A 24,803-nucleotide genomic window follows, 5' to 3' on the forward strand; every position below is an offset into this window, starting at 1 on the left:
CGGAGCCCTTTCCAAATATCATCAAAGGCTATTTGTATGATGAGAAGAAAAAAAAAAGTATGGCTTATTTTAATCTCACAGTGATATTAAGAATACATGAAACAAAAACTACGTTCAAAATGAGGTAGCGTCTGGTCTATGTTTTACTGTTAAAAGCATCCTTACAGGATGCTTACCTTACAGGAAACATTACCTTACAGGAATGTATCTCAAATTGGCTTTGATCAAATCATGATCATTGATGACACTGAGGTTAAAAAGAGATTAGCAATTCAAGATTAGGCAAAACTCACGTGTGGTGGTAGAAATCAGGACACTGATCACTTTTTGGGGGGTGATGATTGGAAGAGGCGTGAGAGGGGGCTGTTGGGTGTTTGCAATATTTTGTTTCTTCATCTGGGTGCTCATTTTGTGAAAAATTCTTCGAACTATAAGTTTAAAATTTGCACACTTTTGATATATGTAAAAGAAAGATGTAAAAATAGCTTGAATCAATATTCATTAATTGGCCACGTCAAGATCTCCAGTTGAAAATAATATCTGAGGAAACAGTCCCTTAATTGCTACAAATATTCTCTCACTTCAGTTTAGAGAGTCTTTCATTTTTCAAAAGTGTTTCTTCAGGAAGAATAAAGGTAATGAAATTATTTTTCAATACACATTTTTCAAAGGAGAAGTTTCTTAATACACGTAGGCATCTTCTTTCAAGTCATAACCATGCTCATTTCAATTCCTTGCATGATGAGTCTGATTTATTCATGTGTTTCAATATGCCTTTATTAAGGGAGCTAACTCAGGTAAAGTGCTTGGCAAGTACCTTGCAGATGGTAATGACTCCATAACGGTAGGCATTATCATTGTTATTATCTGCCATGCACTCTAATGGAAGGATTAAACTTTATTTTCAAAGTCACCCTCTAAATTATTACTTGATAGTAAAGACACTTCTGTCTTAAAGTCACTCTACTTCTTTATATAGAGGCTAGTGTGTACAATACAATTAAATGGTAAAGATCATGGTAGAGTTGATAACGTAGACTAATTTCTAGTGAAATTTTATGTGTATAGCCATCAAATGTCCTTTAAGTTGGTAGAGAACAACGTATAAAAAGCTTATGGCAGAGCAACATACATTTTATGAAGAAACATAGTCTGAGATTTTTCCAATAGTGGCATAATAACTCAAGGTATCACTTGATAAATTTTCCCACCCTTTATTCACACTTGTCCACAATCAAATCTCATTTGTTATGTTTTTAGGGTCTTATCCCCAATCCAACAGTGGAACACGAGTCACTGCTATGGGCAAAGAGACAGTCACTACTGAATTACAGAAAAAAAGTGGCTGAAATAGAAAAAAAACCTGCTGATTTAGTTTGAGACAGAAAGATTCCAATGTATAATTGCAAAGTGAGTTTGGTCCCCTAAAGTATGTTTAAAATTCCTTATGAGCCCAAAGACCAATGTGGAGTTAGCAAGAGGAGAACACCAGGTTCTCCCAAAGTGTGGAACAACATTACCAGGGGACTTAATAGAAATACAAATTCTCTTTAAGAATATTCTTAAAGAATCAGAAACTCTTCAGGTGATCCTGCTGTATGCTCAAGTATAAGAACTAATATGAAGGGTAACCAGTGTGAGGGAAGCTATGTGGGAGGTGGTACAATGTTGCTGCCAGTTGTCCTTATTTATTGTCTTTGAAGCCCTACCCAACCATGTCAGCCAGCCTGGCCCCTGATGACCTTCAGCAAAAACGATGTCTATTTCAGCTCCCAGATTTTGTATAGCTCCCCAACTGGCTCATTCCACATAGCAAATTTTCTTTTTCAATTGATCTGGATACTCAGAAGTTCCCTTCAATGGAGGGTAGAGCCCCGGGTGTTTATAGGGTTGATCGTCATCATAAGGAGGGGAGAAACAAATCCCCGAAGGAATCTGCTGAAGAGTTCTCACAAAGGCAGGAATGGGTGGAACACACCACTTTTGTTATACCAGCATATCAAACACTTCTGGTGTTAAAATCCATACACTTCAAGGAACAGCTTCAAAAAGACATTTCTCTGGTCAAATAAGCTAGGCAACTATGATGAGTTAAAGAAAAAATGAAGCACACAGACATTTTTCATATCAGTATAAATATAAGGCACAATGTTATGTGCCAAAAGTTATGAAATAATAGATGTGATACATACAATACTATTAAATATATGCATGTGTATAAATATTAATGGAAAATCAGATCATTAAAACAATCTTAATATTGATTATTTAACATATAAGAAGGATGGATTAGTGAAATGGATAGGGTAGTTTAGATTTGATATCGGTAACTTTCTTTACTTGATAACTTTTATAACTGTCTTTTTTCACAATAATAATTTTTTAAGAAAGAAATCAAGAACAGTCACTAACAGAATTGCATACAAATTATTTTTGTGGTTAACTGGAATAGTTCACAAACATTTACAATGATTGTGTTTATTAATCTCTAGTGACTCACCAAGTTGAATATTCACCTTGGGAATAATAGTTTTGCTATGGTCTACATCTTGCTGTAAGGTGTCATGATCCATCACATACATTCAAGAAAAGACTATACTATTTGACAAGCGAGTCTGTCAAAGTTTCTTCTGTCCCTGTGGCATCAATACTAATATTTGTCTTTTCCAATACATCAATTTTCACTAATTAATCAGCTACTATTAAGCTTCTTTTCCATAATACATAAAAATGCACTTTGATAAAATTCTTATAAAATAGGCTTCTCCAAGGCTATGGAGGAGGCCTAGAATGTAGTACTGGATTGAGTTGGAAACATCTATGTGAACTCATGTTTAGCTCATGTTTATATAAATCGGTTAGTATGTATTCCTATATTTTCTAGTTCTGCCAGTTGAGAGAGCCTAGAAGTTTACTAGACTAAAATCGTAGTCGCACCTAGTATACCCAGTGCCCAGATCTTGATTTCTCATACTATTCTCCAACAAAGTAAATCAGGGTTCCTTGGGGAAATGGCTGACTCTGGGACTGAGCAGGGAATATATTAATATAAGTTGAGCCTGGAGTGTCTTGTAGTGTCACAAAATGATGGGGGCATGTCAAATAGACAAGAAACAGCCCTGAAAAAGCTCACAATGGTGAAACCTAAAATAATTTGAGCAACAATATGTAGCATTATATGATAAATATTCCTGAGTCTATACTGACATAAAGAAATGATTTAATAAATAAACAAATTGAAGAGAAAAGACAAATCTCCCATACAGAAGAATTTCAAAGAATTGACATAGATACCCCCCACTCAAGAAGGCAGAGCTTCACATCCAACACCTTGAGTGTGGGCTCCCCTTAGTGACTTACTTCCAAAGAGTTAAGAATGGAAAAGGGGAAAATGTAACTTTCCAGTGGAGAAACCTAGCAAACACTACCTTGGCCAGTAATCAAGGTTAACATCACCAGTGATAAGTTATGTTGATAACATGTACCTTTGATATGATGTGATAAGAATGGCATGTGGGCTCTGTGGTCTTCCTCCTCCAAATCCATAATCCCAATATAACCATGAGGAAAATATCAGACCAAATCAAATTGAGGGTCACTCTACAAAATACCAGATAAGTATTCCTCAAAATTGTCAAGGTTATCAAAAACAAGGAAAGTCTGTGACACTTAAAGCTAAAAGGAGCTTAAGGAGGCGAGAAAACGAAATGTAATGTGGTATCCTGAAAGGCTGTGGGAACAGTATCTACAAAGACCTTGAGCCAGGAACAAGCTCAGCATGTCTGAGGAACAGGACTGGCCCACTGTGAGCAAGCAGTGGAGCGGTCAAGATTGGTCAGAGATGGGGAGTGGTTCTTGACCTTGACTGTACATTGGAATCCTCTGGGGAATATTTAGAAATACAGTGTCCAGAACCTACCCACAAGTGATTGACTTAATTACGTAGGAGAGAAAATGAATGAATTATAGTTACACCCCATGGCTTAATCTACAGAACATGTGGTGAGGATGAAAGCAAATCAGAAGAATATAAACTATAATTATTTTATGTTAATCTCAAAACCAAGACAACCCAAACAATATACTGGTTTTAAGGATTTAGAGATATTAAAACCAAATTTTTTTTTAGAAAGCAAAGGAATTATGAATGCAAAATTCAGCTCAGTGTTTACTTCTTGGGAGGGGCACAAAGGGGTCTTGAAAAGTAAGTAAAAAGATCCTTCCTAAACTGGTGGTAGGGGCACAAACGTATAGTTATTGTTCTTTAAATTACATATATATTATACGCATTCTTTCATATTGTGACATCATCCACAATTGCAAAATGACAATCCACAATTGAAACAGGTAACCAAAATATTTCAGTTCCCTAGGTCCAGTGGTCAAAGTGGTGGATTAAATATTGTGCTCTCTACTGTTGTGAACTATATTTTAAGAGGAACAACAATACACCAGTCCAGAGGAAGGTACATTGTATGGTGAGGCATCTGGAATCACTGACAAACAATAGAACAACGAACCTTTATCTTAAAGATTAAATTAAGAGGCAATGTCAGAAGGATCTTCAAGAATAGGAAGTACTGTTATGTGAAAGAAGAAACAGACTTAGTTCTTTTATGTAACTACAGTTAATTTTGACCAATAATTTTCTGCTACAGATAAGCATACTTGGGCCCAATATAATCATCAGATTCCCACAAAGGGGAGGAGCAATTTCAGGACTTGAATAACTTTCCTCACTGATACTTTTAAATAGAAGCTAAATGGCTATGTAGATGAAACACTGAAAGGAATGAATGTGGATGGTTTTAGCAGTTATACAATGATATTATGTCCTAGTTACGGTCCATAAACACATTAGTAAAGTACCATCAGTTTCACTCACGCTTGCACACAATGGGCTGCAGTCACAACCCAGTTTGCGTTGACGATGGCACCTCCACACTGGTGATTGCCTAGAAATCTCAAACCCACTTGCCACGGCCAACAGTGAGGGCAGGCTTCTTCCCCTCCTGCAATTCTTCTGGAAAGCCACTGGGGACTAAACGGAGGGATGCCACAGACACCTACGGTAAAGAAGATGAAACTAATGACTTATACAACTGAAATAATTAAGAAACACACTTCTCCCCTAATGGCTTGCCATAGTGGACAATAGTAATTCCCAAACATCAGATGAGCTTTATAAAGATATAACGTCCCAAGACCCACCTCTGGGGAATCTGATTTTAAAAGATTGCTCAGGTGAGACTGCTAAGCAATTATATTGGAATTTATATTATATGGAACTTATATTCTAGTAAGAAAATTTTGTCAGCAGAGCATACAAGGTTGTTCATTATATGTTCTTGTTTCATTTCTTTCTCACTGCATGAATCTATTCACAAATCCTCAAACATGCTGAATTCGCTCAGACATTCAAATGCTATTCTCTTGTCTGAAATACTGCTGGGACTCAGCTCACGTCTACCTTCTCCACGGAGCCTTCTCTGGCTCCAACGTATAAAAGGCAGGTTTTTTTGCCTCTTCAAGCTCCCTGTACAATTTTCTACAATATTAGAGCCCATCAACCGGAGCATATTTAGTAAATGCACACAGAATAATGAAAAATCATGATATTTAACAAAATACTGCAAATTATAAGTAAGTTAAAAGTTGCTAGTTCGTGTTAAAAGACAAAAACAAAACACTTTTCCCTTCTTTCCCTCAAAATGCATAATCATATTAAATACAGAGTCTAGAAAGATATTTTAAATATTAAGTTTGCCCAGGAATAGATGAGGATAAAGGATTGCCCTCTGTGCCCCCTTTCTTCGTCTCATAAAGCTTATTTCTTTTTCTCTCTACTTATTGGTTTATTTGCAAACCCAAACAGGATTCTGGAAGTTTCACGGTCCTAATCATAAAACTAATTCTTCTTCACTGTGGAGTTATATCAGTGTAAGATGAGACTTTCGAAACAGACACCTAGTGAAAGAAGAAAGGAGATTAAATAGATAGTAACCACATGGCCATCAACTCACCATAGGGAACAGCTTTTGAAGAAGACACAGGATTGGTTTTGGGAGGTGACGTTGATCCAATTTTGTTTAAAGAGTCTATGAATAAAAATTTTCATTGAAGATAATTTAGAGTAGCTTACACTAGCTAACCCTACTTGCTTAACCTGGTCAATTAGAAAACCACTCTACGGTTGATCTCATTAACTCGACCTTTCAAATGCTAAATGCCCGATCCCACGGATATGATCTGTTGTATATCTCTTAATATCCCTGTTGTATCTGACCCCTTCAAGCATTGCTTTCTTCCTTGGCTCCATGAAATTATTCTCTTAGTTTTCTTGATGTATCTAAGGATAACTTGTCTCAATCTGTCTTTTTTTCAGGATCCTATTCTTCAGCCTGAAAGATATTCCACAAGGTATTGTTTATAAACCTATTTTTATTCATTTACATATATATGACTTCCAAATTTTTCTCCTCAATCTAAATCTCTTTCTTTCCTGAATTCTAAGATCTAGCACTGCTAGATATCTTCATCTAGATCTCCCACAAGTTGATAAAAAAAAGCCACATGTCTCAGGTGGAACCAGTCGATTTTAACAGTCAACATGGTGTCATTATGTTTCTCTGTGTCATTTAGTAGCTCCACCATCCATCTAAACACACAAGCTAGAATTCTGAAAATCATGCTAGAACATTTCTCCTTCATATACCCCTCCCCCCAACATATCTAATGAAGCAATGCATCTAGAATAAATTCTTAAATACAATGACTTCCTCACCACTCTCCTTGCATGTAAGTTCACCCATATCCTCCCTATCCATCTTCCACATTACCACCACGGTTGGAATTCTGGCTCTCTAATTCTCTGCCAGTTATGCATCTTCAGGAAACGTACCTCTCTAAAACTCTGTTCCTCACCTGTGAAAAGCGGAGTTGTGTACAAACTACTTAGGTTTTTAAGGAGGATTAAATGTGATAATGCATGTGAAGTTCGTAGTCTATACCTGGTACAGAGCAAGTAATCAATAAATGCTAGCTAGCTATCCTATTACTCTAATATTTAAAATGTAATGCCCTATGTTCATTTTCATCCAACTCTTGCCTTTTCCATCATCCCCCCAAAAGTCAAACGATGTTGAATTATCTGTGGTTTTTGTACATCATCCATTCTCTTTTCACATTGGGGTCTTGGTAGATGATATTCTCTTTGACTGAGTAAAACCAACTTTATCTTCTAGAATGCCTAGAAACCTATTTGTCTTTCAAAAGCTTCAAACATCCCAAAACAAAGGCAGTCAATCTCATTTCTGAATCACATTCTCTAATCTGGATTATCTACTTTTAACATAAGGTGCTCAGAATATTTTTTGATCATCTAGATGTAGTTTCTTGGCTTCATCTGAGGTGCTTGAGAAAGCGCAGATTCCTGGGCCCCATTCCATATCTACAGAATCTAAATCTTTCGGGGTGGGCCCAGGAATTTGAATTTTTATTTTGCCACTCAGGTGATTCAAGCACCCTATATTTAGGTGAACATGGCTAAATTATCTTCTCCGGAACTGTTTACATAAGCAAAAATCACTATTGCACAAGTGTTTATGCTGACCTGAGGGCAGAAAGGTAAATCTAGCCTTGAAGCCTCGGAAGTTATTTTCACCATCACTTTTGAAATGAATCACCATCACGTTACCAGGACTGAATATTGGAGCAGGATTAAAGATTCCACAAAGTTTAGCTGCAAAAGTTTTAGAAAAGTTTGATTTATGGTTATAAAAATGTTTAAAAATAAGAAAACAGAGGTAAAACATCATCCGATTAATTATTTTCCAGCAACTTTGTTTTTCTTTACCTTTGGTTTGTAGTCACACCCTTTTACTTCATGTGGGAAGGAAACACTATTTTCAAGATAATAATTTATAAGTTTTCACAGGGGAAAAAAAAAACATTGATAGGGTAAAGACATCTGATTTTTAGTATGCAAAGAAACCCCAATGGATTGTTAATTTGGAGACAACGAGAAGAGGCAAGTTACAGAAAACATCCCAAAGTTGGTATTCCTTTCAAACAGAAAGTGGTTACACCATATGTGAATAGGGACCCCTGAAATCTGCTTGGCCTAAACCCCTCTCTATACAGGTCCAGTTCTGCTGGATCCGGGGACTGTGCTTCCACTCACCTGCCCTAAACATCCAAATAAACATTCTGAACTTCTACCTACATTTCTGGTCTCCAACCCACACTAACACCTAGCTAAGGGACAGCTAGTACTAGGTGTTAAAAGTGGCTATATAGCTAGAAGGGAAAATTTTTTATACTTAGCAAACTGATAGGTCCAAATTTGAAAGCATATTAGAAGATTCAGTTCAAAATATTAATTTTTAAGACTCAATTAGAAATGATAGCTTTTGATTACCCTTTTTGCTCATTACTTTTCTTGGGCATAAAAATAAAAAGATCAGAAATGGATTACCACAGAAAAGGGATTAATACCGAAAAGAAGGAAGTTTAAAAATGTACTTTAAATAACTGCCAAAAATGTACTCATTGTTACCATTTTCCTTTTTCCCTGGGATTTCCTTTTCACCTTCTAAATATTCTGAAAAATTGTTAAAATTTTGCATGTTTCTACTAAAAACTTTACTGGCAGGATAAAATCAGGGTAAGTGGCAGAGTGAATCCACTGTTGGCTGATGGGTTTTAAAGCTAAAGTTTTATGGCATCGTGAGTTTCCAATATAAGAAATTCATATTCCCACTTTACCTCTGAGAACCCAAGGAACCCAGCCAATGCCGCAACTACTCCAGTTAGTCTCACGCTTTTCAGATTAAGTTTAAAGGACAGAATGTGACCCACCTAATTCATGTGCCTCTTCGGAGTCACCATAAATCACAACAGCGTCATAAATACAGTTTTGGTTAAATTCAGTAGTGAAGTCCTCAAATGCCAGCTGTACAATTATAAACATGAAACCGGAGGAGTGGTGAAGGAAGAGATAAACTTTAAAAGTTTCCCTCTACAAATTAAAAGGCTCTCAGTAACTCCCTCATATTCCATTGGCAGAAGTGTAAATAATTGCAGCCTCTTTGGGGGCAATTTGGCAACTGACTATGAGGTTTAAAGGCATAAACCATTTGACCCAGAAGCAAGTCCACTTCTGGTCATTCTATTCACCCACGTGTGTCCAAAAGCAGTGGTAAAAGCATTGCCAGTATGGGCAGACTGGAAACTCACCAACTGTCTGCTAATCGGAAATTGGTTTAAGAAATTATGGGACATCACACAATATAGTTTTATGTAGCGGTTAAAAAGAGTTCTGTGCACTCATTTGGAAAAATCTTTGAGATATTTTTAAGTAGGATATGCATTGCTATACAATATAAATGCATACTAGTACATTTTTGTAAATGCTCAGAATATCTCTCGAGGGATGACCTAGAAAGTTATCAGTGTTGGTCACCAGGAAATAGGATGGGAGTTGGATGAGAACGAAGCATACTTTTCATTGTGTTCTCTTTTAAATTGCTGAACCTTTTCAAAACCACACACATAGATCCTCTTTAAGGTTAAAAAAAAGAAGGCAAATAGAATTCCCAGTCATGATGGCAATTCCATAGTCCAGGTGAAGTAAGTTCTGCTTAACTAACACAGCTAAGTTCTCAATGAAGTAAAGAGCTTCCTTTGTTGCTTACCTTTATAATGTGTTTCTCTGGAGCATGAATGAACCAATGACACCTTACATTGCTGGGATACAAGTCAGGGTAACTGGCAGAGTGAATCGTCCCTTCTTCCACTAACACAGCCACACTCCCACAACCTGAACCTATGGAAGTGTCGGGGAAATCCCAAATGAATGGCCAAAGGCATTCTCCCTTCTTCACTCCCAAATCAAAGAAAAACAGCATGGAATTGATATATCTGAAATACCTGCTTCTGAGTTCTTCTGTACAGCAGTAAAGGTAAGGTCAAAGCCGCTGCCACTATTTTCTGTATCAGAAACAAATGTAACTGTCGCCTCATTGGTCTCTGTCAGCAATGGTGAGGGCAATATATCTCCACAGAATTTACCTTAAAAGAAAAAGGAATTGGAATAATATTACTAAAAAATTATGGAAGTAAACATATACATGTTTGTTTTCCTAATATGATCTTCCATGAATTCTGTTCTAAACACCCCAAACTATTCAGTGGCCCCTTTAATCATTCTACACTTTCTGCTTCCATGATTTTATATTCCATTCACTTTCTCATACCTAATCTTCCATATCCAAATTCTACTCATCCTTCAAGGCCTAACTCAATGTCCAGTCCGCCCAGAAACCTTCCCAGACACCCAATAGAAATTAGAGCTACCTTTTCTGAATTGCCACAGCACATTTTCTATTCTACATCATTTCCTGCTTTGTGGTACATCTTTCGTTACCTCAGCAAACTGCAAATTCATTAGAGAACAGACTGCTTTTATTCCATATGTGTCCAGGACCTGATATGATTTCTGGTACACAGTTGACTTTTAACAAATGATTGGTTGAAGGAATGATCATTGGGTAAATAGCAGGCCTGAAGCATGAAATCATTTAGTCAATAAATAATATAACCCTTAGCACAATATTTTGTCTGTAACATCCTGTCGAATATTTGTGAAGAGAGATTTGTCCGAACCACTGGCCTGTAGAGACCTAGAGACTAAGGTCTATACCAGCTCTAGAGATACTCTATCATGCTTAACACATAATATTTCAAACAAATACATATATCAGTAAGAGTATATGGCTTATGAGGTAGTCAATAAAAGAAATTTAATGACATGAAATAATTATTGTGTCATGAGAAGAAAAAATATTATAATACAAAGTGTAGTCAAGTTCAATATAGTTAGTACGAATAAATAAGTATACTACATCAAAACATTAACAGTGCCTATCTGTAGGTGGTAGCATTATGATTGGTTTACATTTTCTTGCATTCGTTCATCTGTCTTTACCAAACTTGGCTAACAGGCACCTGCTTTTGTGGCAAAAATAAAAAATAAAATAAACATTGCTTTGAAAAGAAATTTTCTGACAATTGCAACATCAATTTTGTTCAATACTGTTAATTAAACTTGAGAAAGGAACAGAGAAAACTCAGTCAATATGCTGGTCATTGGTTCCACTCTTACTGCACACAACCCCTCCCCTTCAAGAAGGGCACAGTATATAAGATTAAATAATTGCCCTGTGTGCAGAAATCTAATTTCAGATCCTCCTTGGTCTCTTAGGAACTATGGAATGGCCAATGAAAATAAATGTAACATACTTACTAACAAGCACTCCATTGCTTGATTGCAAAGATACATAGTCATGATCACATCCAACTTGATTTTCTATGTCTAAGCTTGTAAATTTCACCAGGATAATATTATCTTCTGGTACCATTATTTTCCAAATACATAAGCTAGGTAGGGGAAGATGGACAATATATAATAAATGGCAGAGTCAAATGTGACATGTAAGATCTATTATCTAGGCTTTAGCTCATAACTCACCAATAATATAATATTCTACAGGATAGAAGATAAAAAGCAGTGGAAATCCCTTATGTGAGAGTAAGTTGTTTATGCTTGGATTTCTGACATCTAACCAATAGAAATTAATTAGAGAATGGCCAGAAACCACCTTTAAATTTTCATTTAGTTATAAAATGCTAGAATTATGATCTATATTAAGAAAAAACTACGATTCATCTCTCTATTCTAAGTCTAATTGAAAATTCATAATATTCACCCAGAAGTTGAATTATGAATTATGAATTACAGACTGATCATGCAGCATATGTTAACCCTAACCAGCCACATTGTCCAAGGTCATCCTAAGTCACAGTCCCTGCGGTTGCAATGTCATCCCTCCTGCTCCCAGGAAGGTCAGCTGGGTGACCTTTTACTAACATCTTTAGAAACGTGTCTAAACATTTTGAAAGTAGTCTTACATAATTTAACATGTAATCCTTTACACCTTTATTTTCCTACATGAATCCATATTATTATTCAAGTAACGAAACCCCAGTGGGCCATCAATTGTCAGCGTCTTCGGTGTCTCGCATTCATCTAAGCGCAGAGCAATCTCATCTGGAATCTAACTGTCAGAATGAACTTCTTTCTAAAACTCTGTAGTATTCATCAACCACCTTAGTCCTGTGAACTGCCCTCTGCCCCCTCAGCAATAAGTGTTCAGGGCTGTAGCCATTATCCAACTCTTTTATGCCCAGTTTCCAAAAATCAAGTGCAATGATTCGTCTTACTACTATACATCTCCTCCTTAAGCAGAAACTGTCTAACATATCCTTGCTTTATTCTTTTTCTGTTCAAGTCCATCATCCTGAACATAGATGTAAAAAATAGGCTGACTAAAATATTATTAAAATCACTTTTAAGCACTTCAATTTAAAAAGCAATAAGCTACCTAAAATATTATAAAGCTCAGTTTTTCAAGCACTCCAAATGAAAAAGCACCCTGCATCTATCATCCTTCCTGAGATTCATTACGCCCCTTCGAAGCAGACAGGAGAGAAATTGCTCCCCTTCTCCAAATGGGAAAACCGGCATTGATATTAAAGGACTCATCACATCTCATATAATAGGAAATACAGTGTAGGCTTTATGATTTCAAAGTCCAGTACTTTCTCCTGTTCATCAAATTATTTTCTGCCTCAAAATCTCTAACTCAGAGATGGAAAACAGATTGCAAATTATATGCCAACTTTGATGTATTGTTATTGATTGCCATATTAAAAAGGATTCTGAGGTCTAGTGACAGAGAGGAGGCAAAATTAATTATTGATTTATTCATTCAAATTTCTACTGAGTATTAATTATATGCCAGGTACTCTTCCAGGCTCTAAGAAATGCAGTGTTTCCCATGGGCATGAAAGGAAAAGAGACCACCTGAGTGCCATGTATCTGCCATTTCTGACAGTCTAGCTACCACCTGCCAGAATGAAGATGGACTTGGAGGGACTCTAGGACTCCCTGCTTCTCTTCACATTATCTTTCTCCCTTACCATTAGCTAACTGACTCTACCAGGAATTTATAAAACCCTTACCCCATTCAGGGCTGCTTTAGTATGCTGGAGAAGTCACTAAGGATGCAGATGGGCTCCACGTCTTATTACATTTCTAAAGTACATGTTTTTACACATTCGAACGTTCTAAAATCAGAAGGCTCTGACATTGTAATTTTACAATTATGTTAGACTTGACTTGAAAGAGTTTTTCCAGAATGGACTTGTATTAGCTTCAACCAGTCACCTGGGGGACACTCTCAACTGCATACTATATTTTTCTGCTTGCGGTAGTTTGGACCATACTGGTGAAAAAGATTTAGACTGTAGACCTGCATGAGTGTTAGCATGTGATTCAAATTCTCTGGTAAGATTTTTCTACTCTTTATGTCCAGTGCCAACGTTGAGGTATGTAACTTCCCATGTGGGGGGTTTATGCCTCGATTAGCCTAACACAGGAGGCCTACAGTGTCTCCAGTTTTATATGGAGATCTCCCAAACTTGCGCATTTTGTTTTTTTTATTGGTGGTACATAAAATGATACATTTTACAAGCAGTTTGTTTTAGAGTTGTTGAAATAGAGTACAAATTCATGCTAATACTAAAGAGGTTGTGATGTTGCTGAAAGTTGTCTTATTCTCTCTACTTGACGTCTTACTTTAGTCCCTACAAGCTATTTAACGTCTTAAAAATTTACTCTCAACTTTATCCCCTAAACTTGAAGCAATTGAAACTGTACAGTTACTAAGACGACATCAAGTTTAAATTCCTTCAACTTTCCTACAGATTACCTTAACATTTTTTTTTGTTTTCCCAGAAAATAAATTCTTTCTTTCCAAAGATAAACATTCTTCATTTGTTACGCTCTCATGAAAATTTCTTCATCATACATATGTATTTCTGTTGACTTATCACTCTTATTTTCTCTTTGCCCATAAGGACAGCTAAACCTACTCTTCCAAAAAAACAAAAAACACAAACAAACAAACAACAAAAAAAAATCCCTGCTTTTTTTGACCCTACTGTCCTGTTACCCAAAAGCTACCATTCCATCTTCCTTTTTATCTTCACTGCTTAACTGTTTTCCTCATTTCAAACAATGGCAGCTCCATCCTTCCCATAGGTCAAAAACCCTCAAGTCAATCATAAGGCCCTCTCTCTCTTAAAATTCAAACTTTCAACTCATTAGCAAATCCTGTGGTCCTATTGCTTCTCACCACCAACCTGGTCAAAGCCAGCATCATCCTTACCTGGATTATTGTAGTAGCTGGTCTTTCAGTTCTTGGTCTTATCTATCTACATTCTAGTTTCAATACTAGATTCTAGTTTCAATACATTCTAGTACATTCAATACATTCAATACATTCAAACTCATTTTAGTTTCAATACAACAGCCAAAATGATCCTTTAAAATGTATCAGGTCATGTTCCTCCTCTGCTCAAAATCCTCCAATGGCTGCCACCACTAATTACAACCCCTTCTCCCCTCTGGCATTTGGCTCATGCTCTCTGATCTCGCTGTTCCCCAAATATACCAAGAGTTTTCCTGCCTCATACATGCCATTCCTTCTGCCAAGAATGTTCCTTCCCAAGAGACTCATATAATTCCCTCTTTTCATCTAATTCAAGTCTCTGTTCAAATATCTTTGTAGTGCAGTCTTCCCTGACCACCCTCTATTTTTCTGCACAGTACTTACTACCTTCTACTATTATATGTAATATTATTTGTATTATCCTTACTCTCTCCACCTTCCAACTTGCCCCACAAAGGAAAATATTTTTGTCTGTTTCATTCATGCGGCATGACTTGCACCTTAAATAGTGCCTGACGCATCTTAAGCCTTAAGTAAAAAAAAAAAAAAAAAAAAATTATTATATTAGCTAGTGAAGGAGAGAGACCAAGTCTTAAACAATCACTTATCCTATTATGAATATAGCTTCTGAGCCTACAAATCTACTGAATCAGCTCCCAAGTTCTGAATTGCCACATCCACTGTATTTTATCTGAACTCATTTTGACTTTTGCAATAACCATCTTTGTTTTGAAAGTCATTCTGGCAGATTTCTTTAATTCTTCATTGTTGAAGCTGAATCACAGGTTCTCTGTGTTTAAGAGTAAATGGACTGTCATCTGCCTCTCTCTTACCTAATATATAAATGCTTTCTCTAATCTCACCCATAGCCACCCATAGCTCAAATACCCACTTATAAGGAAATTCATTATATTCTGAGGCAGAAATGTCTCAAATTAGAAACTGTACTGGATTGAAATCTGCCTTCTCCTAACATCCACCTTCTGCTCCTTGTTCTCGGCTCTGTAATTAATCAGAACAAGTCCAATTCTGCTTTTGTAATAGCCTTTCACATAAATCAAGACAGTTCCTTCCTCTCAAGTTTTCTTTGAACCAAAAAATAGTCCTCGTTTCTTCCACCGTATCTCCCAAGACACTGTTTTGAATTTCTTTCCCTTTTAGTCATTGTCCTTCAGGTAATTTCCAGCTTATCAATGTCCCTTTCTAAAGGTTGTAACTGGAGACCTCCTCCCTACTCATCCCACCCAGGACTCTAATAAAACAGGACTGTTACTCTTGGTTCTGGATGATTATTCTTTTAAAAGTTTAAGCAAAGATGGCAAAGGCTTTACTGGTATTATATTATTACTATGTTGACTCATAGAAAGTCAACTTAGACTTCTGAGCCTTTTAAATATGGGTTGCAATTAAGCCACATCATTTCTATCCTATACTTGTAAAACATACTTATATTCATTTTCCATTCATTTTGTCAATTATAATCTTGCCACCATTTTAGCTTCGCATGGCCTATGGCATAAAGTCTAAGCTTCTTCTCATGGAATTCAAGGTCCTCTACAATTAAGGCCTTACCATCCTTTTTATCTTCATTGCCTACTGCCACGCCAGTTTCTATTTACATTAACATTGCTCTCCAGCTGCACTGGGACACACATTGTCCAAACAATCCAATATTCTTCACCTCCCTAACATTTCTTAAACACAATTCCCTATGCCTGGAACGATAGGTAGAAATCGCTGAGATATTAGAGCTACAAAAGACTTCATGAGCTATAAAATCATAACTGTCTTTCAATGCCTAGTTTCAATACCATCCCCTTTATTAAGCATTTCGACCCCCACCTCTCCCAACGCACAGTATACACTACACGCACAGCTCACAAATCGCTGCAATGAGAATTTTCTTTCCATTTTTCTATAGTACCAACACATGTGGGTAATGTGGATTATAAAGCTTATTTCATCTTGTTTTATAGTATAGTTATTTTTGTCCAGCTCTCTTCTCCTACCAGATTATAAACTCACAGAACTGTCATCTACCTTTGAATACCTTTCAATGCTCAGTACAATTTTAAAAAGCAATGTAAAATACTTAAGGAAATGAGATACTTGCAAAACTAGGTTCTAAAGCTTAAAAAATATCTTTAGCCATATGGAGGACAGGATACGTCGAAAAAATATTTAAAGATACTGGCGTATAGATGAGGTAGTTTCCATCTTCTAGGCATCACTTAACAAAATATTACTATTACAGAAATAAGTAAAAGAGGATTAACCACTAAATTCCCATAATAATCTCACTACCAGATGCTGTTAATATTAGACATTTGAATACATCAATTCATGTAAGCACCAGTCTTAATCACTTGTGTTGATAATTTGTATTAATGGAAATCAGAAACACCAAATTAGCAAATATTTGCCAACCATAAAATATCAGATGAAATATATAGACTTTATGTAAATCAGATAAAGAAATTGAGATACTAGATGAAATTGCCAAAACATAGCCCCTTAAATGGCATGGTTTTTGGGGAAAAACCCAGGAATCACTCCTATCTGGGATACATACCAATTATGAGAATAGTTGCCCTCTTTTGAATGGGGGTAACGAATCTTCCCATTTTCCCCAAATAACACTGTTCCCTGAGGTCTACAAGCTTCAAAAACATAGGAAAAAAGTTGATTATTTACCTCAGCTATGGACGATATTTCAAGACCTATAGTACAGAGTCAGTCTGCAGATGTACAATTTATATTATGTAACTCATGTTTATGGGAATGAACATATTTTTAGGGGCTATGATCTAGACATTGTAAATGCAGACTTCATTAGGAAAATTTCTAAATCATGTTTTATTTTTTTAATTATAATAGTTTTATTAATTAACCATCTGACATACTTCTTCAATACGTTTTTCCTTTTTTATTGAAGGATAATTGACAGGTAACATATTAATTTTAGACATACACCATAATGATTCAATATTCATATATATTGCAAAATGATCAATATAAATCTAGTTAACATCCACCACTGCACAGTTACATATTTTTCTGTGTGATGAAGACTTTTAAGATCTACTCTATTAGCAACTTTGAAATATGCAATACAGTGTTATTAACTATAGTTGCCATGCTGTACATTAGAACCTCATGACTTGTTTTATAACTGGAAGTCTGTACCTTTACCAATTTTGCCCACTCTTATCCCATATCTCTGTCAACCACCAATCTGTTCTCTGTATCTATGAGCTTTTTCTTTTTTCATTCCACATACCAGTGAACTCATATGGTACTTATCTTTCTCTGTCTGACTTCCTTCATTCAACATAATGCCCTCAAGGTCCAGCCAAGTTGTTGCAAATGGCAGGATTTCATTCTGTTTTATGGCTGACTAGTATTCATAATGTTCTTTTCTTTGAGTTCTTCAGATTTTACATTTATCCGGTTTTCTCAAAACGTTAGTCATACTGAAGCTACTATAGCATGTGGAGCTAATATGTTGTTTTCCCATTGCTAATTAAAATGTCTAGGAGTTAGAATAAAATACCTTTGTATAAAGATACCAAAGTCCACAAATTTTAGCAATGACGTGGCAAGTTCCTATCATTTACTCAGAAATTTCAGATGCCAGTTTTACATTTAAATTGCTGGAAGCTAGAAGAAATAGGCAACTAAGGGATCAGAAACTTGGAAAGTTGATCTTAAGGAAGTGTTATTTTTTAAAAAATGACTAGTCATTCTGATATTCATTTGACTGTGGAATTAATGGTTATTGCCTGATTTCATTGCCATTTAGAAATATTATCATCAAGCTTTGTTTAGGGCGTGTTAACCTTTTTAACCTTCTCTTCCAGGTGACTAAATTTGACTAAAATTGCCACCAATTTCTCCTTGCAGTAATGGCAATGATAGAACGTTTACTCTTAAGACCAATGAAAACGAGCTGAGAGCCTGCGCTATCTAGTCTGAGGGAGCGCTGGTGTTCAGCTGGACCAACAGCAGCCATGCTGGGCACATCACCAGCTAGGTGGCTGACCTTGGATATAATGAGGGAGGGATGGAGGGACGGAGAGAACACTACGTTCTGCTGCTGGGGTCTGGACTGTCCTTTAATACATTTGGTTCTTATATGAAACTACTCATTCTGTGAATTGTATTTCCTCATGTCTCTTTATCCTGCAGAGGCTGCCCCTTGTGCCATTTTCTTTTGAAAATGCTGCCCCTTTGCATGGCAAATCTTCTGGTCCCTCAGGGCTAATCCCCCCAGACTCCTCAGGGATCGGATGGCTCTCCAGCTTACCTGCACTTCACCTCTTATCACAACTGTCCATTCACTTCTTTGCCTTCCCCAATAGTTGGAAAGTTGGGTTGGCTTCTCCAGACCCATATTTATTTTCCTAGTCTAGATTTTAGTGCCACAGAACAAAAATATCTCTCCAAACATTTTATAATTTCACCACTGTTGCCAAGTAAAATGAACAAGGGTGAATGGGAGAAGTGGAAGAGGAGTGTTTTATTTTTAGTATTCTTAAGTAGTTTAGAGAGAAAAAAAAGTCAACTGGATAAATGAAGAAAGAATCCTCTGATGAGTCTATTCTCAAAGGCTATTTTTAAATCTCATAAAAATTTTTTTAAAAAACTCATTAAAATCTGCATGAATATAAACCAAAAACTTGAAGATCCAGTCTTCCAGTCAGTAAGTTCAAGTTCACTTGCTAGATATCAATGTTCATGAATTCAGAGACAGACGTTTATATACATTGGATTAGGAAGTGAAAACCAGCTATATTCTTGCTTTGTTTAATTCTGATTGTATCTGCAACATATCAGAGTGACGACCCTTGAAATAAGCATGGTCAATTTTGAGTTGCAATAAAATGAGGAAGAAAAAATTCACACATATTACACCCACCTGTGATCATGTTCTCAGTGATAAAATCCATCAACTCAAACACCTTAGAGAAAATGCCAATTGATGCTCTTCTGTTTCTCAAAGGATCCCAACCTTTAGCACAACCAGCTCCCCAGGAAGTTATCCCAGCAAGAATCCAGATTCCATTGTTTCTTCTACAAACAAGTGGACCTCCAGCGTCCCCCTTTTGTAGTAGAGAGAGAGAAAATTTGAAAATATTCACAAGTTAAAAATATTTTATCAGGTGCACAAATATCAGCACTCATCTCAAAGAGAGAAGTAGAGGCATGTAAGCCCAAAGCTCATTGTCCATCAATATTTTTTGTCCACCTTTTTGTTTCTTCACCATTAATTTCAAGATATTCTTTTTTCACCCAGATGTAACATCCTTCCACCTATTGCCTGCATTCTTGTCAAGCTAGCATTTAAATCTTCCTCCTACTATTTTTGGGAACAAACACATACATTCCAAAATCAATGGAAAGAAGAGGTGGAATTTACAGATATACGCTTCCTCTATAGCTCATCACCTGGAATAAGGCTATAATACGAGTGACTAGAGCTCCCAAGGTCACGCAATGGCTCAAGATCTTGAAAACAGAATGCCTGGGAAGCCTAAGTTTGTTCCGAGGACTATATGTAAAGGACCACCGGCTCTCAGACTACAGGATAAGGAACACAGAATTTCAGGATGCTATCTTTAATAATTCTCCAGAATAATATGCTTCTTTGAGAACGTGTCGATTTTGTGCCAGACTAAGCCCTCCTCAAAAAGAATAGAATTGTTTGCGGGTTTCCTCCAAAAACGGATTGCCTATAAAGCATGCAGATAGGACAAAGCACCCTTAGTCGACCTGTGTTCCAATTTAGAGAGTGGCATCACTGTAACTTTCTATCTCCCCTGTCCTAAACTCCGCCTGGTCTTTGTTCTGTCATCCGCTAGAAGAAAAATTAAACATTTTTCCAACAGATAATTTCACGGTGCTTCCCACAGCAGTTTCAAGCTGCTTGCTGGCAAAAAATCAAAACTCCTTACTTTTCCACTTGGAAAAAAAAAAATGCTTTCCAAGTAAATCATCTTCATCCAAAACAAAATGCATGTCTTTTACAAATCACTCTCCCCTTTTCTCGCATTTTAGCTCGTAAAGATTGGTTTTCTTTGTAAAGTGGTGTAGGCCTTGGGAGGTCGCTGTCATTCCCAGTATCTTTTACCCAAAGTAACTATAGATATGCTACCTTTGGTCAGACTTTGTGCAAGCATTGCATTCTGCACTAAAGGCTTGAAAAAAACAATCACAATGTTTAACAAAAGGTGGAATGGAAAGTAATTCACAGTGAACCTATTTATTATGCCAAAGTGTTCATCCCGCTTGATTCTTTAGGTTGGAAATGTTGAAACCACCTTCTCTACCCTCCCTCACCTCCCCAAAAAGAATTGTGGGGGTAAGAATGGGCATGGGACAAGAAAGAACTCTCTCAGCCCAGGTCAAGTAAACTTTTTCATTTTTCAATGGAAAGATGAGGGGAAAGGGACTTTTGAAGCAGATACCCTCCAAAAACAGCTCATAGGGAAAGGTAGAATAACTCGGCTGGGTTTCTGCTTTTTACCTGGCAACCATCAGGAAAGCTGGCACACAACATGGTCCTTCCAGGGGGAAGAAGGTTCATACCCCAGAGCACAGTATTACATGCTCTGCCATCCATGACAGGAAGCTCCACTTCTTGCAGGACATTTGAATATTCGGATGCTATGGAGAAGGGACTGGTAAATTATTCACTTGTTCTCACTGAAACAATAAGAAACCTACAAGTTTTAACCCATTTTAAATAAATGTTTAACCAAAACGTAGAAATTCCTTTTGTGTGTGTGACATGAATTATATTCTTTCCTAAAATCACATATGTGATAAAGAATGTTTAAAAAAATTCTGCAGATCTTTAAGGTAACATATGCAATTGTAGCTTCTCTCAATATATGCTTGAATGTTTTCCCAAGAGGGAAAACTTTAGTCAATAATGCAATATTTTGTAAAATTCTTTATTTTAAAAAAAAACCACACCACCAATATTAAAGACAAGGAAGCTGAACTATTGTTACTATTTCCTGATTGTCCCTTTACTTATTCTTCTTCATCTATTATAGTTACATATTTATCCTTTATCTTACATATTTAACCAAATGGCAGCAGGAGGAGTTTTATGTAGAACCATTAAGTATAGACTTTTTTATGGTGAAGACAACTAGAAATCTTCACTCGGTCAAAACTTAGGGAGAAAAAACAAAACAAAACAAGACAGGATAAATGCATTATGATGGCCAACAAAACTGTAGCTTCCACTGGGCCCACAAAAGGGCCTGGAAACAAAATTATTACATTCTTTTGATTCCTCTTACTCTCTGAAATCTTGCCCCATCCACTGGCCATACAAACACTCCCATCTTCAAATTTGTCATCTCTTTGGGGAAGACAGATTGGCTGAATATCAGTTCCTGAAAAAAACAACAACAAGAAAAAATAATAAAGTTCACAGATAAGTGATACTGAATATATTTGGATAGTGACATCTGGTTGACTTCATAGCTGCAACACTTTCTTCCTAAATATAATATTGATATATATTTTTAATTTTCCTCTCATAAAATAGTATTTCATATGCATATTTATAGAAATTTAGAAAAATGCAGGAATAGTAAAATAAGGAAAAACATAATCCATTGTATCACATACCACAATGTTCCCCCCCCCAACTACTAACATTTTAAAGTTCATTAAAACTTTATGGGACTACGTGGAAGCTGAGATTTAAAGTTCATCTCTTCAGAGAGCGTTTACTTTTGCTTCTACCAGAGGCTCTGATTACTCACCTGGAACAACTTTCAAGTCTTCGCTTGGAGTTTTTGGTCACAAATAATGTAAATTCCACCATCAAACCTGAATGAAGGCTTGCTCATAACTACAGATTCTTCTGAGAACCCTCCATCCAGGCCAAAGTTCAAGCAAGTCAGTTGCCTTATTCTCTTACTCCATGTGGCATATTTCCCTCTTTTCCCCTATCTTCCAAAGCATCACCTTTCAGGAAGTCCTAGGTTACCCCGGAGGCTCCAATCAGACATCACCATCTCCCATCCCTGCTCCTATGCAGCCTCTTACACAGCCATTTAAAGCTCTAGGTTCTAAAAGATCAATTAGATGCCTCAAGGGCAATCACTTATTTCAGTGCCTGGCTAACTCCTCTAGATTTGCTCTATTCGTTGTTTTTGGCCACTGGAACATTTCTATTTCTAATATTTTTAAAAAACACATTTTTAATATTTTATCCACATTGTTTAGATTACCTGTGCTGAGACAGTGTCACATTTCTAGTCTGTATTAATGACAAAAAGGAGAAGTCTCTGAGAAATTTTTCCAATGTCCCCAACTCCTTGGCTATTGCTGAATATAGGCAGATGGTCTATATTATAACCGAGCCAGGACACTGGAGTATTTAAAATGCTGATTAAGTTAAGCAGACATAATTTGTGGCTGGGACATACAGCCTGTACAGTGATTTTTATACATTAAGTAAAATTATCTTAAAAAGAAACAAAACTTAGCCATTCTTATATTATTAGATATATACACAGAAATTAACTAGAACAGAATTAATAAACATAGTTTCCTCCATTACATTTTTTGTATTCTAACTCTCCTTACTTACCAAACTTGACTTTATGTTTTAGATACAGCAGTGCAATATCAGAACTCATATATCCAAGTCTGCTGTATTCAGGATGAATAATAATTTTTGAGACAGGAATATTTTGTTCTTGCTTATCCTTCTGAAAGAGGTTGTACTCCCCAGCAGTCACAGTCAGACTCTTAATTCGCTTCCTAAAACCAAAGAAAAATGTTTCAATAAGTAGTTGTTTCCCCCAGGAAGACTGTCTTGGTTCCATGTAATTAAATGAAAAGTGATTAATGTACCCGTAAGTATTTCTAAATCTTAAAAAGGACTTAATCACTTTATCAGTGATTATTACCAATTGTCATAATTCCCTATAAGTTATAAGGATCTGTAAAAAGTCATGGTTTTCAGTCACAGAGGGTTTACATTCGGTGAACTCCCCCCTACCCACTACCACCAATTCTCTTTCTGGGTAAAATATTTAAGTGTGGCATCCTTTTCTTCTTCTATACATAAACCAGACTACACATGCTCTATAATTTTTTTTTAAGATATGAAAGTTGTTCCGAATCTTCCTTTTCCTCTTATTAGTACCCTCTTTGAATCTAACTGAGTATCTGTTATTTCCACAGAATTGTTTTCCCTTCTAATGACTGAAACTCATATTATTACTACTCTGGAACATCCATGTAACATTTGATGTTAATATTTAATTAGAATAGATAATTATCCCCTACCCCTTATCCCAACTACACAAATTATAGATGAGGTTGTCTGGGATCTGTGGGTTCTCTGATTAGGAAATGAAGAAGCATGGAAAATCTTGGAACAGACCCAAGTTTCTGGGGATCAGGAAGGTCGGTGGGTGACTATACCAGGTAGCAAAATTAAAAAAGGGATTGAGATTTAACCTTGGAAGGTAAGTAGAGTATCAAATCTCCCAGTTCTATCACCATGAATCAAAGTTTGACAAATATTGGAAATCCACAACTTACTCATGGAGGTTAATCAGGCAGTGTGCTGCTGTGACCACCAGGTCATCCTGAATCAAGCTTCCTCCACACAAATGGTACCCCACTAGTTTTAGGGAGACCTGCTCAAGGAGAAAGTTATGAACACAACTAACACACATCTCCCCATGAATGTCGTGTCCATCAGAAATATTTAAAATCAACTCTTCTAATATGATATAACATTCTTAGGATGCTGATATAAATTGGTTAGTAAGATATTACCTATGAAAGAAAACTTTTTGGCATAGAGGTCGATTGGGGTCAAGAGAAAAATTATGTGTTAGCCTGCAGCTTTCATATTTGAAACAAAGGAAATAAGTTATCATTTGCTCAGTAAGAAATCAATGCCTTTGTTATACTGACCTGCCACGGATGTCCACCGACAGTTGAATTTCTCCAACTAATAATTCTAGAGAAGAACTCGGATTCCAAGGCAGTTTCCATGCTTTTCAAATGAGCTGCTCGAATTCCACACATCAGTCCTATGTGGGAGAGCATTTGGGCGCACACACTCACACAGAGCCCCTTATTTCAAGGGTCACTTTATCAAGATTTCACGTTCAGATTTTCCTGGCCTGGCACAGGTGTTCTGATGTCACTCAGTCGCAGACTACCCCCTTTCTTTCCTCAAGATATTCCTGGGCCTACGCCCCAGTCACCCCGAGTTGACCAGAACTTGCCTCATGACTCCCCTGCCCCTTTTCAGCCTGCGCTGCCAGCCAGAACAAGAAAAGGCCTGGGGGCAGGATGCACCAGCTCTCCATGTGGTGACTGATTGGGGGGCTTTCTCTGGGAGGGTGAGCGTTACATAGTTTAGGTTCTATTAAAGATATGGAAAACAACATATGCCAC

At 36.7% G+C, this 24,803-nt stretch overlaps 1 protein-coding gene across 1 annotated transcript in view; it reads right to left on the reverse strand.

The window, feature by feature from the left end:
- Window positions 1–24,803, reverse strand: part of OVCH1 (ovochymase 1) — a 64,133-nt gene that overhangs the window by 38,998 nt on the left and 332 nt on the right. The window contains exons 2-15 of the mRNA XM_033117659.1: window positions 24,315–24,433; window positions 23,934–24,031; window positions 22,972–23,144; window positions 21,668–21,763; window positions 20,881–21,020; window positions 19,273–19,456; window positions 16,927–17,014; window positions 11,306–11,439; window positions 9,931–10,071; window positions 9,696–9,826; window positions 8,860–8,953; window positions 7,613–7,741; window positions 6,024–6,098; window positions 4,886–5,066 (exon numbers count right to left, since the gene is read on the reverse strand). Coding sequence (XP_032973550.1) covers window positions 4,886–5,066; window positions 6,024–6,098; window positions 7,613–7,741; window positions 8,860–8,953; window positions 9,696–9,826; window positions 9,931–10,071; window positions 11,306–11,439; window positions 16,927–17,014; window positions 19,273–19,456; window positions 20,881–21,020; window positions 21,668–21,763; window positions 22,972–23,144; window positions 23,934–24,031; window positions 24,315–24,433 — 1,783 coding nt within the window. The remainder of the gene's footprint in view (window positions 1–4,885; window positions 5,067–6,023; window positions 6,099–7,612; window positions 7,742–8,859; window positions 8,954–9,695; window positions 9,827–9,930; window positions 10,072–11,305; window positions 11,440–16,926; window positions 17,015–19,272; window positions 19,457–20,880; window positions 21,021–21,667; window positions 21,764–22,971; window positions 23,145–23,933; window positions 24,032–24,314; window positions 24,434–24,803) is intronic.

The sequence above is a fragment of the Rhinolophus ferrumequinum genome, chromosome 10, assembly GCF_004115265.2.
Source record: "Rhinolophus ferrumequinum isolate MPI-CBG mRhiFer1 chromosome 10, mRhiFer1_v1.p, whole genome shotgun sequence".
Classification (NCBI taxonomy): Eukaryota; Metazoa; Chordata; class Mammalia; order Chiroptera; family Rhinolophidae; genus Rhinolophus; species Rhinolophus ferrumequinum.